Raw genomic sequence first — 19,701 nt, 5'->3', positions numbered from 1 at the left:
AAAAAAAAGGCAAAATGAACAAACAAAGCAAGTTATCCAAAGATGACTCAAGCAGGTGGAGTATATCTTCAGCTGTTGCCCTTCCTGATAGACCAAGAATTTCAGACCAGTTTAGCCAGCCCTTACAATGGTGTATGTCAATGCCTTACCGTAAATCCCTTAATATACATCTATGTGTCTCTGGCTGACAGTAACTCATAACACTAGGTAGTGAAAGAGTTTGGATGATATTTTGAAGGTGCTAACAGTAGGAACTGGAGTCCTGATGAGGGCAGATCTGACTTCTGACCTGGAGGGAAAAGGAGGGAGGCAATACAACTCATTCTAGAAAATGCTGAGGGATCCCCTCTAGCCTACATTTCATACTTCCAGCTAACTGCAAAGCACAGAGCCACTAAGAGAATTGTGTAAACAGGCTTCTTTGAAAAATCTCTACCCGCCCCACCCCAAAAGGGAGTTCTTGTCTGGTTTTGCCTTTATCTTAGAGGCAGATATGAAGGAGAATCTGAATCCCTCCCTCTGTTCAGTCATTTCTTTTTTCATCTTTTTGTTGTTCTTTTGAAACAGGGTCTCACTATATGTAGATCCAGCCTGCCTGGAGCTTGCTATTTAGATCACACTGGCCTTGAACTCACAGAGATCCATCTGCCTCTGTCTCTTAAGTTCTGGAATTAAAGGTGTGCACTACTGTGCTTGGCATTTCTTTCTTTAAAAAATGTTATTATTTTTAATAATGCATATATATCTTTGTGTGGATACATCCATGTGAGTGCAGGTACCTGTGGAGGCCGAGGTGTCAGATGCCCCTGGTGGTGGAGTTACAGATAATTGTAACACCTGAGACCTGAACTTGGGTCTATGGAAGAGTAGCAAGTTCTCTTAACCACTAAGCCATTTCTCCAGCCCTCACTCATTTCTATTTTAGGCATCTCATGAAGCGCTTTGGGTAAAATACAGCTGTTAGCCTCTGGATTACAGATATGAATAAAACATGGCCTTACAACTGAGCATGCTGGTACATGCCTGTACTCCCCAAACTCAGAAGGCACACGTTGAAAGCTAGCCTGGGCTATGTGGTGAGACCTTGTCTAACAAACAACAACAGAAAACAGAAAACCTACCCCAGGGCTGGGGATGTAGCTCAGTGTGGAGCACTTGCCTAGCGTCTGAGAAGGTTTAAGTTCAATTTCCAGTACTGCAAGATAAAACAACACTAAAACATGCCCCCAGGGGCTGGGGAGGTATGCGAGTAGGGAGGAGTGCTTGTGTAAACATGAGAATCTGAGTGTAAAACCCCAGTTTCCATGCACATATTTGGGTATAGTTGCGTATATCTCCTATACTCGATGTAGGGCAAGGACCGAGAGATAGGTGAGCGACAGGAGCTCATCTGCCACACAACCAGCCTTACTGGACCGGTGAGATTCCTGTTCAGTGACAGCCCTTGTCTAAATTAAGGCAGTCAGATAGAGAGCGATAAAGACACCTGAAGTTTCCCCTGAGGCGTCTACCTGTGTTTGATGGCCGTAAGCACCCACACAGAGATGTGCACAACCATACATACAGAAACACAGCACACACATACACAGATAATGTTAAATTTAAAAACAATCCCATCAATTTTTTCCAGGTGCCACCGCCTGGGTTCAAGAATGTTTGGTTGATACGCTTGCTTTTACTTTGTATTTTTAGAAAAGGGCTCATTATGTGTATACCAGGGTAGCCTGGAACTCATAAAGATTCTCCAGCCTCTGCCTCCAGAGTGCTGGGATTAAAGAAAATTCTCTTAGTAAACAGAATAAATCTATAGAAACGTTGTGTTCTTGCTTTTCAGTTACTGCATGTGGACTGACTCAGAGAAAAGACTCATATTACTAAAAATAAATTATACTGTCGGGGCTGGAGCGATGTTGCAGAGATTTAGAATAACCAGAGGACCTGGGTTCAATTTCCAGCACCCACATGGCGGCTCACAACGGTCTGTAACTCCAGTTCCAGAGCATCCAATGCTGGCTTCTGTGGCCACTGCACAACACATGGTGTACAGAAATACATTCAGATAAAATTCATAGACATAGAAATAAATGGATATTCAAAATAAATCAACTATGTATCATATAAAAAACAATCCCATTAAACCAAAGCATGGCCCTTTTCCTTGTAAAGCTTGCCAAACATATTTGTCAATGACAAACTTTAACAACAGAGTGAAGAAAACACTTCTTCTTACACTTTGCAGGACTAGTTGGAGGTTGCAACAGAACCTTCCTTTTCTGCTGTGGCTGTGGCTCTATGGCACAGTGCTCATCTAGCATGGATAAGGTCCTGAGTTCTATACACCAACACACACACACACACACACACACACACACACACACACACATGCGGCTTACTTCTGCAATCCCAGCATTCCAGTATTGTAGGTAGGAGGATAAGGACTTCAAGGCCCAGTTTTGGCTCTATGAAACTCTGTCTTTAAAAACAAGCAAACCAGACCAAATCTTCCTTTTTGGAATCTGGCCCTTTGGCTCTAACATGCTGGCCTTCTTCCAGAATGCACAGTAACTAGCTGGACTTCGGAGTGATCTTCTGGTGATTGTTCTAGCTCTTTGTGGTATTAGCATTCTTCCCAGGTTGTTCCTGTTTCTAGATCCTGCCGTATATCTGTTCTGATTTTCAACTCCTGAGGCTGATGTGACCTGTCCATTGTTCACCTGGGCCTTCTCAGCCAACTTAATTCAATGACTAAACATGGCAGGTGGATGTCTTACTTTAGTAAACATGCCAAGCTGGGTGAGGTGATGCACACTTTTAATCCCAGCACTTGGGAGTCAGAGGCCTGTGAATTGGTGAGTTCGAGGCCAGCCTGGTCTACATAACAACTTCCAGGCCAGCCAAGACTACACAGAGAGACTCTGTCTCAAAACAGGTAAGTAAAAACAAAACAAAACAAAACAACAACAAAAGTAAATATGCCAGAGAGCCTTTAAAGGATCCAACTACAGAGTCTGTCACATCCGCAGAAACAAGGGACTTCCAAAAATGCGTTGAATTAATTTTCTGTTGGCCATCTACTGATGGGCATGCAGTCTACACTTAGGAGTAGTTTGTTTTCCTAGTGAGACTCTCTTGGAGAAAATTAAATTTTCATTTGCAAGTAATTATCAATTGGAGATAGCTTCTGGATTAGAGATGAGGCATGGGTCCACTTCGCCTTTTAGCTCTAGGACCTATTTTATTTTATTATTATTCCTTAGAAGCCTGTTTGTCTTATAATGAGAGGCAGAAACGGGGTGAAGCCTGATGTGAGAGGAAGTGGGGAGGATCTTGGAGGAGTAGAGGGAGGGAAAACCATAATCAGAATGTATTATGTGCTACTGAGTACATCCCCACCCTCTTTTCCAGGAATGGAAGCCCAAGTTCTATCTCTGACAATGGGGTGGGGGGTAAAGAACATTGTCTCTAAATAACAAAAATCACTATTTTACTCCTTTTCTTAAAACGATTCCTGTTCTAAAGGAGTTGTCTCAGACACCTAGTTTCTTTTTTCTTTTCTTTCTTTCTTTTTTTTTTTTTAAATCTTAGTTGGGATTTAGCTGAATGCATTTCATTCTCGGGTTCACGTGAGTTGGTTTCTCATGTGTGTTATGTTTCAGTCAGTATCACAGGGAGGTAGAACCATCTCAGGGTTTAAAAGATGACAGCCATCATTAGATGAAAGCATCAGGAACAAGTGAACTTTGCAGTTTGTGCTGATATTGAACTTCTGTGAACTGAAAGCTTGTCCCAGGATAATTACTGACCTATGGAATGATTGAATGATGTTAGAAGTACTTACTTGCATCTAAAAATGCTGAAATGGAAGCCATGCTTGCCGGGTGTGGTGGCACAAGCCTTTATTAATTCCAGTTCAGAAACAGAACTGGAAGAGCCCTAGACCAGGAACAGACTTTGGTTCTTTAATTTTATTGTATTTATTTTAAATAGTGAGTATGTGTGGGCATGTGAGCATGAGAGCAGTTTCTGAGCTAAGCTAGCTGACACTACAATAGCTGTGAATCAAATCAGTCTCTTCCATTGTTCAACAAATGAAATCCATCATTTTCTACTTCATTCTTTGAGTGGAGGCCTTGTATATTTCCACTGTGCTAGGCTAGAGAGAGGGCAAGAATGCCTGTCCATGATGGCCAAGGCTATCTAGCATTTGGAGCCTGTAAGTCATAGCTGGAAGCCAGGAATTTCATTTGCTTCTGAGCACTGCAAACAGCTTGTCCATAGTGAAAACTGGTTCTCAAATGTGTACAATGCAAGGAGAGGCCGACAAGAACTTGAAATCATTTTTATTTTTAGGACTTAAAATTATTTCATCTAAATTTCTTTTTATGTTTATAGATGTTCTGCCTGCATGTATGTCTGTGCACCATGTATGTGCCTGGAGCCCCCAGGGGCCAAAAGAAGGCATCAGTCAGATCCCTCAGAACTGGAGTTATACAGTTGTGAGCTGTCATGTGAGTGCTGGGAATCAAACCTGTGTCCTCTGGAGGAGCTTCAGCGCTCTTAACCTTGAAGAGTGAGTCATCTCTTCAGCTCCTATTTTTGTTTTGTTTGAAGTTTGAGATACAGCCTTGCTTTTCTTTTTCTCTCCCTTGTTTTTTTCTATTTGGGACAGAGTCTCATGTGTCCCCCAACTCATCTCAGACTTGCTCTGGAGTGGAGGCTGGTCTTTAACATCTTGTCCTCCTGCATTCTAGGATTAAGAGCTTGAACCACTACACCTAGATCTATTTGGTGCTAGTGGTGTTTTTTGTTTGTTTGTTGAGACAAGGTCTTGCTGTGTAGCTCTGGCTGGCCTGGAACTCTGTATATGGATCATACTGGCCTTGAGCTCAGGGATCAACCTGACTCTGCCTCTTGAGGACTGGGATAAGAGGTGTGCACTACCATGCCTGGCCCCTTTATTTTCTTCCCCTCCCTCCCTCCCTCCCTCCCTCCCTTCCTTCCTCCCTTCTTTTCTTCTTTTTTCCTTTTGTTTTTTTGAGACAGGGTTCTATAGTTTTATATAGTCCTGGCTGTTCTGGAACTTGTTCTGTAGACCTTGAACTCAGAGGTCCCCCTACCTCTGCCTCTGGAATGCTGTGATTAAAGGCATGTGCCACCATGCCTGACCCTTTTCTTTAAAAGTTTTTGTTTAATTTTTAAAACTTTTATGGATGTATATATTTTGTATGTTAAGTATTTCCCTCTCGTACCTGCTTCCCTTCCAGTAGAATGATTCTAAGAGCTTTATTATGGAGATCACAAGGCATGCATATCAGTTAAAAGATCAGATTCAAGGCTGGCTGTGTTGTGCACGCCTTTAATCTCAGCATGTGGGAGGCAGAGGCAGGTGGGTCTCTGTGAGTGGGAGACCAGAATAGTCTTCACAGTGAGTGCCAGGTGGTTTACATAGCAAGTTCTAGGCCAGCCAGGGCAATGTAGTGAGACCTTGTAAAAAAAATTAATTGCCCCCTGCACTAAACACAAGTACATATGTGACTTTGTAGGAAGCTCTTTGTCCCAGCCCCCAAATGTCTTATTTAGTTAATCTTTTGGTTCACAGTCTAACGAATGTCTTTGATTGTTTGTTTGTTGCTCAGAACGAGGAAATGGAGACATAAATCAGCTTGGAGGGAAGACAAGGATAGAAGGTTGTTACCCTGCAAGGCATTGAGAAGCCAGAGGAATGTTTGAAGTCTGGTTATGTCCTACTGAGGTAGGAGTTGAGAGGATAATCAGTGGTCCAAACCAAAGCTGAATTTGCTTTCTAGGAAACTTGGCAATAACCTTAGAAGCAGAACTTCCCCCTTCCCCCATAATTCCTTGAAAATCATTTATCCTTGGCATTAGGCCATAGGTTGGTGAAAGTGGAAAACATTTGAGGTAAACCCTGACAGAGTGGGCAAAAATCAAGAACCCTGAGAAGCTGATACTGATTTGGAGTTTAACTGGACACACTGGTGCATGCTTGTAGGTGGTGAGGCTAAGGGAATAGAATCCCAAGTTTTTAGACTAGCCTGAGCTACAAAGTGAGAATTTGTTGAAAGAAGTAAAAAAAATAATTTTGAGGTTTTCCTTATTTATGTGATTCAATGTTTCCTCTTCTGGGTCTATAGCTAAAGGAGATGAGTGACCACATTGTAAGGAAACCCACATTTCTGTGTTCCTTGCAGCCCTGTTTACAATATCCAAAATATGGAATCAACTTAGATGTCTACCAATAGACAAATGGATAAAAATGCATTGTATATATACGCTGGAGTCTTACTCAGCAATAAAGAATAAGGAAATTATGTCCTTTATAGGAAAATTAATAGACCCAGAGATCACCATGTTAAGTGAAATAAACCAGACTAAGAAAGACAAATATCACATAATCACACTCATATGTGGAAGCTGAAACAAAAGACTTTACTATTCAATGATAAAAACTAAAATAGTGATTGCCAGGATTGGGGAGAGGAGTGGGACAAGAGAGATGTCAGTTAGAGGTTCCATGTAGCGAGTGGTATGTGGGATGAACAAGTTTAGGGATCTAATACACAACATGAAGACATGTAGTTAGTAAACTTGTACTGGGGTCAACAAGATGGGTCAGTGGGTAAGGGTGCTTACTCTCCACCCTAAAGATGCAAGTTGAACCCCTAGGAAGCACAGGGTAGTTGTCCTCTGACCTCTACACATATGCTATACAATATATATTATATTAGAGATTTTTGTCAAATAGGTAGATTTAACTTGCCTCTTACCAAAAAAAAAATGTTTTAAAAAGTGAGTATTTGGGGCTGGAGAAATGGCTCAGCAGTTAAGAGCACTTGCTTTATTGTTATGACCCAGGTTTAGTTCCTAACACCCACACTGGGCAGGTCACAAACACCTATATGCCAAAGAATCTGACACACTCTTCTGGCCTCCTCAGGTGAACACATGCACAGACACACAGACAAACAGACACACATACACACACTAAAAAATATCTATTTTAAGTGACTATTCTCTTGAAAATCAAATTGACACCCTTCCCTCCTTTGCTGCTCTGTGCAATGCTGAGGGAAGAGCTCAGAGCCTTCGATGTGCTGGGCAGTGCTTTGCCAGCTGAGCTGTACTTCCCAGCCCACCTTTTCCTCTAAGCCTGTATGTTGAGGTCGGATAGGAAATTCCGGTCTCCTTTAGTTAAATCTGCTTCTAGCAAAGAGGATGAGAATAAAGAAAGATCAGGAGGATGGGTGGGAAGGAAACAAGAAGTCAGGGTGTTGGCCAGAGGCCAGGAAGTGCCTTGGGTCTGCCTTCCTGTTACTGAAAGGTACTGATCCTCCTCTGGTGAGCAGCCCTCAAGCTTCTCGGTTTCAAAAGAAAGGCTGCGAGGCTGCAGGTTGTGCATGTTCCATTTGAGAGGCACTGACAGAAGCCCGTTTTGCCTGACAGGAATAGATATTTGGAGGAAACAGGCCTTCAGTCTTGTTTGGGCCAAGTTTCTAGTTGCAGGCGCTCAGTGCAAGCTTAATTCGTTTCTGTGGACCAACTGCAAACCGGGCAGCTTGATTTGCACTTGTTAAGCTTGTACAGCTAGGAGTGAGGCTTTTGTAGAGCTGCTTTGCCAGCACCACCTCATTAATCCTCACAGCGGCAGAGGGAGGCTGAAGACTCAGTCCTCTTCATTTTAGAGAAGAGTCCCAAAGAGGTGAAATGACTTCAACCCCATCGTATAGTAAGTTGGCCACTATGCTGAGATTCTGGGGTGTCCATGAGTCATCCCTGCTTTGTTCACTGCAGATGCAGAAATCTCCCTCTTGCAGGGAACCTGCATCACCTTACTCCCTGCTCCAGGCTGACCCTCTGCTTAAGTCTATACTAGAGCTAAACATGATGGCACATAGATGTAACCCAAGCATTCAGGAGCCTAAGGCAGGAAGGACAGGAATTTCAGGTCACTCCAGGCTACATATGCATAGAGATCTTGTTTGAAAGTAACAAGTGTCTTGGGCATATTCCCAAGGAATGCTCAATCATACCACAAGGACACATGCTCAACTATGTTTATATCAGTATTATTCGTAATAGAAAGAACCTGGAAACAATCTAGATGCCCCTCAACTGAGGAATGGATAAAGAAAATATGGCACACATACACAATGGAGTACCACTCAGCAGTAAAAAACAATGACATCATGAAATTTGCAGGCAAATGGATGGATCTAGAAAATATCATCTTGAGTGAGGTAACCCAGACTCAGAAAGACAAACATAGTATGTACTCACTCATAAGTGGATACTAGATGTGAGGGAAGTGATGGCCAGACTGCAACCCACAACTCCAGAGAGGCTAGCTAACAGGAAAAGACCCTAGCAGGGACACATGGATGACCCTGTGAAGGAGAAGTTGATGAGATCTAGATGAGTGAGCTGGGTGGTGGGGGGCGGGTGGTGGCAGAGGGTGAGGAGTGGGGGATGAGAACATAGGGAAATGGGAGGGTCGAGCTGGAACAGGGACAGAGTGGGAGGGCAGGGAGGAAGATACCATGATGGATGAGGACATCATGGGAATGGGAGGAGGTAGGATGCAGGGGAGGCTTTCAGGAGTCCACAAGGTTGACTCCACCTTGGTCTGCTGGCAGTGGTCCAGAGGGTGCCTGGACTGGTCTACTCTGGTGACCAGCCTAGCAAATAACCTAGCTGTCATCATAGAGCCTTTGTCCAGTGACAGATGGAGGCAGATACAGAGATCCATGGCCAGGCACCAGGCTGAGCTTTGGGAGTCCAGTCGATGAGAGGGAGGAGAGATGCTGCAGGTGAGGGACGTTGAGATCTTGATGGGAGGACATGCAGAGATGACTAGCTACACTAGTGGAAGCCCATGAACTGTGGACTGGTGTCTGGGGAGACCCCATGGCACTGGACTAGGCCCTCTGGATGTGGGAGACAGTTGTTTGGCTCGAACCGTTTGGGGGGCTCCCAGGCAGGGGGATCAGGATCTGTCCCTGGTACACAGGCAGGCTTCTGGAACCTGGTGCCTGTGGTGTGACACCTTGCACAGCCTTGGTGCAGTGGGAAGGGGCTTGGACCTGCCTAGGCTCAGTGTGCTGGGCTCTGCTGACTTCCCATGAGAGACCTTGATTTGGGGGATGTGGGGATGTGGGGTGGCTTGGGAAAGAGGGCTGGGAGGTGGGAGGAGGGAGGAGGGGGGAATCTGTGGATAGCATTGGAGTGAGTAGAAAATTTCTTAATAAAGAAAAATGAAAAAAAAGAAAAACCAAAAAAGAAAGAATGCTGTGGGATGTTCTGTATGTCAAATGTGTTGCTCTGATTGGTTAAAATAAATAAAGTGCTGATTGGCCAGTAGCTAGGCTAGGGTAGGCGGGACAAGGAGGAGGAGAATGCTGGGAACAGAAAGGTAGGAAAGTGAAGGCTGGGGCAGAGGGAGAAGCTGCCAGCCGCCAGCTGCCATGACAAGCAAGATGTAAGGTACTGGTAAGCCACGAGCCACGTGGCAACTTATAGACTAACAGAAATGGGTTAATTTAAGATAGAAGAAGTAGATAACAAGAAGCCTGCCACAGCCATACAGTTTGTAAACAATATAAGTTTCTGTGTGTTTAATTGGTTGGTTCTGAGAGACTGTGGGACTGGTGGGTGAGAGAGATTTGTCCTGACTGTGGGCCAGGCAGGAAAACTCTAACTACAAAAGAAAGTAACGAGTGTGTAATAGGAAACACTAGGGTGTGGAGGGTGCAGAGAGGGAGGTTTGCTGCGTCCAAGTAGCCATTCCTGGCTCGTCCCTCTAGGTTCTGGATCTCTGAGGTGTTTGATCTCTACTTGGGCCCAGATTTAGGGAAACAGGTCAGTACTAGACAGACTCTCTTTGGCGTCTGTGCCACCAACTCTGCTTGTTCATCTGTTAGAAACAGAGCATATATATTATTTAATTTCTGTCAAAGCATGTTGTCTAGGAGTCAGGGAGAATGAAGATGGATGCCATAGAGTTAGATAAGGAAATGTAGCTGGAGTTATTCGACAGGTTTGGAGTGTATTTGAAATACTAAATATTCTTTAAAAGTAGAAAAATAGCCAAATGAGACAAAAGGAAAGAAGAGGAGACATCAGCCAAGGTTTATATTTTTCTCCATGATTTTTTGTTGTTTTTGGTATTTGAGAGGTGAGTTGTTAGAGATGGTAGAGGCTCACATAGCCCAAGCTGGTCTTGAACCCCTGCCTCCACATCCTGAGTACTGGGATTATAAGCATGAGCCACCATTCCCAGTTTTTTTGTTGTCACGTTACCTTTGGTGTCATGATATCTTTATTTAAAATATTTAATATGAGCAGGGGGGTGGTGTGGCATGCCTTTAATCCCAGCACTTGGGAGGCAGAAGCAGGTTAATCTCTGTGATTTTGAGGCCAGCCTGACCTACTGAATGAGTTCCAGGACAGCCTCCAAGCTACACAGAGAAACTCTGTCTCACCCCCCCCCCCAATATTTAATATGTCCTACAAATGATATTTTTACTTCCAGATCTTTTGAGACAACCTCATGTGTCAGGACTATGAGCCATACTAACTATGTATGGTGCTTGGATATGTCAGCCAGCATACTGTCATATACCCTTTGAAACTCAGAGCCCAGAGTTAAGGATCATAAGTGGCCCCTTAACAATGAGCAGATGGAGAGGGTAAGGGACTACCTGGAAACTCACATGCCATTTTGAGTGTGGCTTTGGAAGACACAACTACTATATTTACAAATGACCATGTCCATAACTTGCATCACCCCTGGCTCTGTGAAAGGCAACTGTCACAAGCACAGGCTGGTAGAGAGAGGTCAGGGGCGGGTTGGCTCCCAGCATCCTGCATTTCACACTCCATGGCTATCCAGATCTGCTACAGTCGCCTAGACGCAGAGCAACAATTACATGCCATTTTCCAATGAATGTGGCAGCATTCATGACTCTGTATCCATGGGGATGCTTCAAATGCGGGGCCAGGCAGAGTACTGTGGAGCAGCAGTTGAAAGCATGGGCTGTGTAGAAAAACTGACTGACTGTCTTCTTACTATCTGTGGGACCTTGAGATAGTGACTAAACCTCTCTGGGCTTCAATTTTCTTCTCTGAGAAATGGAGATAGATGATTATCACCTCTCTCATAGGAGTGTTGCAAAAATTAAAAGAGATCATGCATATAAAGTACTTAGGCGGGTGCCTTGCACATGGCAAATGTTCATGCACAGTTTTTTTTTTCCTTCAAATTAAAGGGCAGGGATAATTTTTATTAATTCTCTCTCTCTCTCTCTCTCTCTCTCTCTCTCTCTCTCTCTCTCTGTGTGTGTGTGTGTGTGTGTGTGTGTGTGTGTGTGTGTGTGTGTGTACACCTATGGGCACTCCTGTACTCTTGTGTCTTGGTGTGTGTGTGGAGGTGGGAGGAAATACTCTCTTTCCACCATATAATTTCCAGGGATCAAATGCAGGTCACCAGGTCTGGCAGCAAATGCCTATGCCTTCACCCACTGAGGCATCTTGCTGTTCCTCAAGTGTGTGTGTGTGTGTGTGTGTGTGTGTGTGTGTGTGTGTGTGTGTTGAAGAAGGAAATAAGAATAAGCCATCAACACCTAGGGTATCACAGACAGGAGAACAGGGAAACCGCATGTGAACTCACCCCAGGGGTAAGTCTGACTGAAAACCACCAGGGCATTTTCATGGGGAACTTGGTACGTGGATATGTGGGTGCCTTTGGGACTCACTGGCAGCACTGGTGCCAGTAAAACAACCGTCTGTCCCTGTGAGAAGGCACACCATCATTCCCACCTAATTGTGCTTTGCAGCAGGATGGAGCTTTCATAGACCCAGAACAGAACCCTCAAAACTCACTTTCTCCTGCTCCAAGGAGGATGTTCTCCTTGTTCTTGATGCTTACTCCCATCTGGCTTTCAGGTTCAGGATGGGGAAGGAGATAGAGTTATTATTCCCATCCTATTGGCTGGTGGGAGAAATTTGATCCTAAGTTATGAAAGAACACCCCTTTCCAGTCCTGGCAACTGATTCGCTCCTATTCTTTTGGCAGCAAAAATTCTGGCTGAGGCAGGTCTTTTCAATTCATAGCTGATGAAATTGCCTATTATCCACAATGTCTTGACAACAGCTTGAAAAAAAATGTGACTATGCCAGCCCCACCAGCACTCTGGGCCCATGCCAGGTGTCAGAACACATTTTCACTTAATTGGCTGAAGCCAGAACGGCAGGAGTCAGGTTCTGAAGGAGTTGCCTTGGGCGTTTGGGAAGCATCAGCTCCAGGTCCCAGGTCCAGCTGAAGATGACCAGGAAGATGCTGGCCTCTCCCAGTGCTCCAAGCTCCTGCAGGGAATGGCCCTGGGTCCACGGAAAGTGAGATCGATAGTCACCTCAGGAGAGTTTCAGAAGTGTGGGTAAGTACCTGGTTAAACTCAGCTGAATTGATGGGTCACTGGTTTATAGGTTCAACACCTGCAGTGTTTTACTTTCAAGCAGGGTTGGCTATACAGCCCTGGTTGGCCTAGAACTCACCAATTAAATTAGGCTAGCCTCAAACTTGTGGTCCCAGCCACCACGCCTGTTTTCCAGCTTCTCCCCTCCCGCCTCTCTCATCCAAGAGTGTCCACCGAGGCAAGAAGGTGTCAGATCCTCTGGAGCTGGAGCTACAGGTGCCACCTGACATGGGTGCTGGGGAACTATACTCCGGTCCTCTGCTTTTAACTGCTGAGCCCTCTTTCCAGCCCCTATGCTCAGGTTTTATGCAGTGCTGGTGATTGTGCATGCTAACGAGTACTCTAACAACTAAACCACAACCCCGACCCCCACCTCTTCTAATAGGATGCCAGACTGCACAGCTATGTCTCACTGCACTACCGTGGACTACTGATTCCCAGAGGAGAGTGTGCTCTTTTCGCAGGGTACAGAAAACTGAAAGGGCTCTTTGATGATAGTCATCTAATTTGACATCCATTTGTACACAAGACCTTTTGTAGACCTACTATGTGTTAGTTCTATGTGTGCAAAGACCCTAATATAGAACCGAATAACACCACCAGACCCTGGCAGTATGATTGGTACAGGGCCTGGCACTCATTTTGGGTGTCATCTAGCTTTACTTCATATGAGCATTCCACTAAATCCAAACCTTGGTGCCTAAGAGGCAGCATCCAGAAGAGCTCTGCTCTCAGTGTCCATGATTTCTCCCACATATGCATGAATGAATCGGCAGAGTGGCCTGAGCTGACTCTGCTGCCTCCAGATCCTCTTCTCTCAAGCCTTTGCTTCCACGCCTTAAAGCCAGGACCTCTGTAGACACAACACAAGGAAATCTTTTTGAGAAAGATTTTTTTTTCCAAATGTGTAGCCCAGGCTGGCCTCAAACTCATGATCCTCCTGCCTCCACCTCCTTCAGCAAATCCTACTGGTGTGTGCCACCACAATCGGCTTGAGAAAGATTTTTTTGTGACTCCTCAGGGCCACTGTACACGAAGTCAACAAGGCAATAGGGCTGGATGGGGTCGAAATTACCAGGTCATGTGACCTTGGGGTTATATCACCCAGAAGGAGGTTTTTCTATCTCGTCCTGGGTAAGTGTGCAGTGGGATAAACTACCTGCATTTGTGCAAAGGCATCCCAGAGACTACTGGGAACTGAGGTTCAATGGAAGAAATGAAGAGGACAGGAGGAAGTAAAGAGCTCTTTTTTTTGTTCTGTTTTTCGAGACAGGGTTTCTCTGTGTAGCTTTGGAGCCTTTCCTGGAACTCACTCTGTAGACCAGGCTGGCCTTGAACTCACAGAGATCTGCCTGCCTCTGTCTCTCAAGTACTGGGATTAAAGGAATTCATCACCACCACGAGGCTGAGTAAAGAGTTCTTAATGTTACCTAGCTCTGAAAAGCCAGAGGTTGACAGTGCTTGGGATCCTGATACTTCTATCCTATGTAACCCCCCCACCCACCCACACACACTGCAAAATCTTCCAGAGTCTGTAGCAAGAGATTCCCCATCCCAAATGTCGGACGATCAGACTAAGAGCTGGCCTCAGAACTGGTCTCCTAACTCCCAGACTCTTCGACCCACTAGGAATGGAGCACACTGTGCTTTTGTCTGGCCTTAACCCTTCATTTTTGAGGTCACAGCTGTAGGGGCCAGGTAAACCAGCGGTTCCATGGCCAATAAAAAATGGGAAACATCTTACATTTGTGGCCATCAGATAGATGTTTTCTAAGAGAAACAAGGAGGATCCATTGTGTGTTGGAGGGGTGTGGGAGGAGTGAGCTCTTTGGCTCTCAACACCCAACTGGCCCATGTGCCAGGGCACAAAGGTGCGGGAGAAACAAGGACTGCTCCCAACCACCAATTCAAGGAGACAAGGACATCCACAGAAAGGCACTACAAAGACTTATTGGGATCATAAGATGAATAGATTTAATCATTCTTGTCGGAAAAACAAGACATAAATTAGTGTAATATATAGACTTTGTATATTTATGTAGTATATATACTATATACAGACATTAGAAAGTGACCTCTCTCCATGAGGCTGAGGAGAGGTGAATGACAGCGATGAAATGAGACAGGCAGAGTCTGAGCGGCGAAGGGGCAGGATCAAGAAGTTGGGAGAAGAGGAAGACCACGCCAGAACTCGGCTGGCAGTGGTCGTGGGGGAAAGGGTTCCCCACTGGCTGCATCTCTGGCCCATTAAACATCTTGGTCCTGTGGGAGGAGAGGCAAGGAAGGGGGGGCTGGCTTCTGTAGAAGGGTACCCCTCCTCCTTGCTGGGAGACCTTGCCACTCAGGAGGCTTTATTGCACTGGGATCAGCAAGGATAGGCAGGGACTCAGCACAGTGTACATCTTATAAAACTCACATAAGAGCGAGAGATTTCACATAGGCCTCTCACACAGTGATGAAAGAGAGACCGACACTGGGTGGGAGGGTGTAGGAAACAAGCAGCTATGGAGAAGTGGACAAGAAGCAATCTATACAGAAGAAACATTGGCTTTCTTTGTCCCCTACAGTAGGGTAACTGTAGGGACTCCGTGTCTTCACTCCCAGAAGGGCTGGGGGGGGGGTGATGGCAGCAGCAGCAGCGGTGACAGCAGCGGTGGTGGTGGTGTGGTGGTGGAAGCAGCGGCAATAGGTGAGTGTCAAGAAGGATGCTAAACAGTGTGAATTCCCTTCCAGATGGCTCCAGAGAGGGAGAGAGAGGTGCAGGAGTGCACCGGGTAAGGCGCTCAGCTTCTTTTCTTAGAGAGACAAATCCACAGGGTCAATACACAGCCAAAAGCATATACTCAGGATTAACATATCACGCTAGCTTCCAGAAGTTTAAGATATAGTCATCAACACCCCACCCCCCTCCCCCCACCCCCCATCCCAATCCGTAGCTACGTCAAACTAAGGACAGTCTATCTGGTAGAGATGTTGAGAGAGGAGCCACATACCTCAGGCAACAGCTCCTGCTCACCACTGAGCTGAGCCTGGCAGGCTCTGATTACCTGCACTGGGTCTCCCCAGAGCAGACATTTTCACCAGGTACCTTACTCAAAACAAGTGAGGTGATCTCAGAGGCTTGCTCCCTAGTGGACTGAGCTGCCCTGCCCATCAGTGAGGGGCAGGGCACTTTGGGGATGGCTGGTGTGGAGCTCCTGAACCTGGGGGCAAGGGCTCCCAAGGCTGCCAGCCTGTTGAGCCAGCCACTGACAGCCCGACATGGCTGTATTCTGCACGTATCCTACCTGGGCACTGGCCCTTGAGGTGGCTCCTGCCAGGTACGAGGGAACCCATGGTGGGTGGGCGCATATGGAACAAGCGCCCTCTCTCCTTGGCTTGGCGCTGTGGCCTACTGTTGTTGCCGCTGCCCTCTGTGGGGTAGCAGATGCTAGGAGGAGCTCGAGGTCCTGGCTCCCCGACCCCCCACCCCGTGCCCAACTCAGAGCGAAAGGTGAACCTGATGTCACCTATCAGCCCCAGAGAAGAGATAAAATACAGCTCTGTGGTGGGCGTAATGGCGAGGGGCCTTTGCCCTCACAGTGACGCCCAGAGGCCAGTAAGGGTGAAGACACCCAGGGCGGCAGCTAAGCCTGCAGCCCTTAATAGAGAGCCTTAGTCTAGGGAGTTTTTACTCCTTGGAGACTGTTAGGCTATTGGACCCTGACTGGCCCAGCAGACACACAACACTCACCACAAGATGCAAAGACCACAAAGCTCAAACTTGGGGCCATGGATGGGGAGGGGACAAGCCTGGGCAAGTGCCCTACTTAATAAAGGTTTTTAAGGAGTGTGTGAATGTGCTCATAACAGTCGATGATGGGGAGCCTGGTGGGTGCCCTGTGGCTGCTTGCAGCGGCAGCGGCTGCTGCTGCTGCTGCTGCTGCTGCTGCTGCTGCTGCTGTTGATGATGATGCTGTTGTTGCTGCTGCTGGTTAAGGTTCCGGGCTGTGGACTCCTCAGCGGCACGAAGCAGGAAGGTGTAATTCCTCACTACCTCTTCTACTTTGGCCAGCAGCTCCTGGCGCTGGGCCTCAGAACGCACGATGAACACGAGCCGCACAAAGGTCTCAATGAGGCTGCTCAGCACCTGGAAGCTGCCTGTGATGGCTGCCAGCATGTGAGTCGGGCTCTTGTCCACATTGGCTACTCGGCGGCAGGAGGCCCGGAGCTCCTTGAACTTGAGAGCTAGCTCAAGCTTGTACTCAGAAATCTGAGAGACATAGGGCTTGGGGGCACGGGCCTCAGGGCTGGCCACACACTGCCGCAAGACTGTCAGCAGCTCATTGGTGTCCAGACGGGCAGCCAGGAAGCCATCAGGGAGGCCATAGGCATGGGCCCGTAGCGCATTGATTTTAGCCAGGCTCCCCTCAAAGGTGGAAACCCGAAGGTCGATCTCCTGGGTGTGGGAGGCCTCAGGGCTGCTGCTGCAGGTGGCGGCATCCAGTACTTGCAGGGTTCTGCTCACCACAGGTACCACCTGCTCATCCAACTTCATGCCAGGCAGAATCTTCATGGGGATGGAATAGGAGAGCTCATCCTTGCCGTCACTGGCGTCATCTGCCATGTCACACTTGCGGTAATAGAAGCAGTAGCGGATGGAACAGCACTTGCCACTTTCACTGTCCTCATCTAGATCAGCTGGCCTCCGGTACACCTCCTCTGGCAGTGAAAACACAGCCATCTGCCTGGGGCCCTTGCTCTCAGGGGCCACTTGGACGTAGGAGGGGTCGCCTAGAGTTGGTGACTCCGCACACCTGCCTTTTGGACCCAAGGCTAGTGGGAGGCCTGTCTCTATCTCCTTGACCTCTCTAGGCAGCATTCCCAAGGGTGGGTGCGGGTAGACATCTGAGGTCAGTGAGGCACTATCACCCTGATCCAGCTCACTGATACTGTAGCGGCGCATCAGTTTCCTGTAGTTGGGATCTCCCAAACACTCACCCCCTGAGGCACAAGTGGCCAGACAAGAAACGCCACTTTCAGGGTCTGACCGGCACTCACGGGACTCTAGGCTGGTGGAACGGATGCGCTGGATATTAATGGGACTACCAAGGCTCAAACCTGGGCCAGCCTCTGGCTGCCTCTGGGTAGGGGGTACCCTTTCCCTCTCCCGGAGGCCAGGCACTGGGGTCTGGGCAGCTTGAGGCCGCCCCCCTCGGCAGATGCGCTTGCAGTCACAGCTGCGTCTCTGTTCACGAGACATGCCAGGGCCTTGCTGCACAGGGCTACTGCGTAGCTGACAGCTGCAGCGACCAGGTGCTGGAGGTTGTAGGTACTCTGTGCCTGGAAGCTCCCCTTGGCTTGGTGGCTTTAGAAGTTCCTCAAGGAACTCCAGTTCATACTGTTTTACCTTCTGCAGCTGGGCCTGTCGCTCATCTGTCTCTTTCTTCTGGCGTGTAGGGAAGGTGGCAGAGAATAAGTTGCGCAGTCGGAAAGGACCTCGGGATGACTTGGGTTTTGTGGGGCCTTCAGAGGCCGAGTGGGCTCCATCCAAGGTTGTTTCAAGCTTCCTAGAGGGCATGGTGCTGACCTGCCGGCTGGTGGCCAGAGGCCTCAGTGGGCTCTGGCCTCTAGGTTGGCAGCTGGGGCTGGGGCCACGGGATTGGCTGCTGGGACTGTGGCTTCGAGCCTGGTAGCTAGGGCTGTGGCTTCGAGCCTGGCAGCTTGGGCTCTGCAGAGCCATGGGATAGCCAGCTCGGGGGACCAGGCTGGTCTCCTCAAGCTTGCTGCTTTTGGATGTGCTCTCCAGCTGCCCTTTCTCCCCCTGGCCAGAGACTGTGCTCTGCTTGTTAGGGGGAGGCTTAGCACCCTCTGGCCCACCCTTGCCTGCCATCTCCCCAGTAGCTTGCTTGCCCACCGAGTCTCTACTTGTTCTGGATAGATAGCTCTTAGGAGGGAAACTCTGAACAGGAAACCTATCCTCTTGTGTAGAAAGGGGGAAGTTGTCACCCCGGCTGCTTGTGGACGCTCTAGGGCTGACAGAGACCTCTGGACCCAGCTGCTGCTGAGAATTCCGTGTGGTCTCTGGAGCACCAGGGCTCATTTTAAACTTCAGATTCTTGCTGGCATTGCTGCTCATCAGGCTAACTTCTGGCCTGCCCATGGTAACCTCAGGCCTCCCCATGCCAGCTTCCAGCCTTCTCTCCCCCCTGTTGGAGGGTGTTGCCAAGGCTGTGCCAGGAGTAGCTAGACTCTTACTGTGTACTACCTGCTGTAGGGCAGCCGAGATTATGGCTGGGGTCACATTGCCTTTTGGGTCCAGGATAAGCTTAGGGCTCAACCTGACTTCCTTGGGCAAGTTTTCCCTTAGCTCTGAGACCTGTTCTTCACTGAGGGATGGTGTGGCTGCCCTCAGTGACATCTCTAGGCCTGCCCTAGTGTGACCTGGGCATTTGTCCTCAGGAACTGGGGGAAGCAGACTCAGATTCTTCTGCTCACTAAGCTGTGGGGACAACGCTGGGTGCACTGCCAGGGAGTATGTTCTTTCTCCCTGCACCTGGGCTTCTGACTGAGGCAGCTTTCTCCGAGCGCCAGGGGGGCCAGGACTCTGGCCAGTGACAGCTGGCTGAAGGGATGGGTTGGGATCTGGGGGCCCAAGGGCATAAGGGGCAGTGAGAACAGCCTGAGCTGCACAGCTCTGGATCCTGAAGGGCAGGTCCTTTCGGGCAAGGAGGCTGTCCTTGTTGAGGTGCTGGGCCAGGAAGTAGGTGGTGTTCTGGTGCTGCTTCATGGCCGACATCATCTCCGACATATCTGTGAGCTCTGAAGAATTGGTTTCGTGGCCCGAGTCCAGCGATGATTCAGGAGTGATTGTGGCCAGCACAATCAGACCTGGAGGAATAAGAATGGGATTTGTCACATTTACTAGCATCGAAGTCTTTTCTCACCATATCTAGAGTGTTCACGGAGAAGTGGTAGGTAGCAGCAGTATTTCAAGCTGGAGAAAAACCAGTCACGCCCGAGCAAACTGTAGGGCTGAGGGGGAGGAGCCAAGAAGCACACACAAAACCTAACGGGATGTGAGAAGGGGGTGTGAAAGGTTGGAATCCAAAAAAAAGGAATACCAGAAAAGAAGATCTGGGCAGTTTGGTGGTAAATTAACATGTAAAGCAACATGCCAATCAATGCTATTTTTAGATTCAAGAGCTAGGAAATTTCTGTTAATTGTCCTGAA

At 47.7% G+C, this 19,701-nt stretch overlaps 1 protein-coding gene across 3 annotated transcripts in view; it reads right to left on the bottom strand.

Moving 5' to 3' along the window:
- Nucleotides 1-14,439: 14,439 nt before the first annotated feature.
- Nucleotides 14,440-19,701, bottom strand: part of Frmpd3 (FERM and PDZ domain containing 3) — a 156,662-nt gene continuing 151,400 nt past the window's right edge. For all 3 annotated transcript variants that reach the window (XM_036174266.1, XM_036174265.1, XM_036174264.1), the window contains one exon: nt 14,440-19,358. In XM_036174266.1, coding sequence (XP_036030159.1) covers nt 16,294-19,358 — 3,065 coding nt within the window. In that variant the 3' untranslated portion in view covers nt 14,440-16,293. The remainder of the gene's footprint in view (nt 19,359-19,701) is intronic.

The sequence above is a fragment of the Onychomys torridus genome, chromosome X, assembly GCF_903995425.1.
Source record: "Onychomys torridus chromosome X, mOncTor1.1, whole genome shotgun sequence".
In the NCBI taxonomy this organism is placed as follows: domain Eukaryota; kingdom Metazoa; phylum Chordata; class Mammalia; order Rodentia; family Cricetidae; genus Onychomys; species Onychomys torridus.
This window is presented reverse-complemented; position numbering and strand designations above follow the sequence as displayed.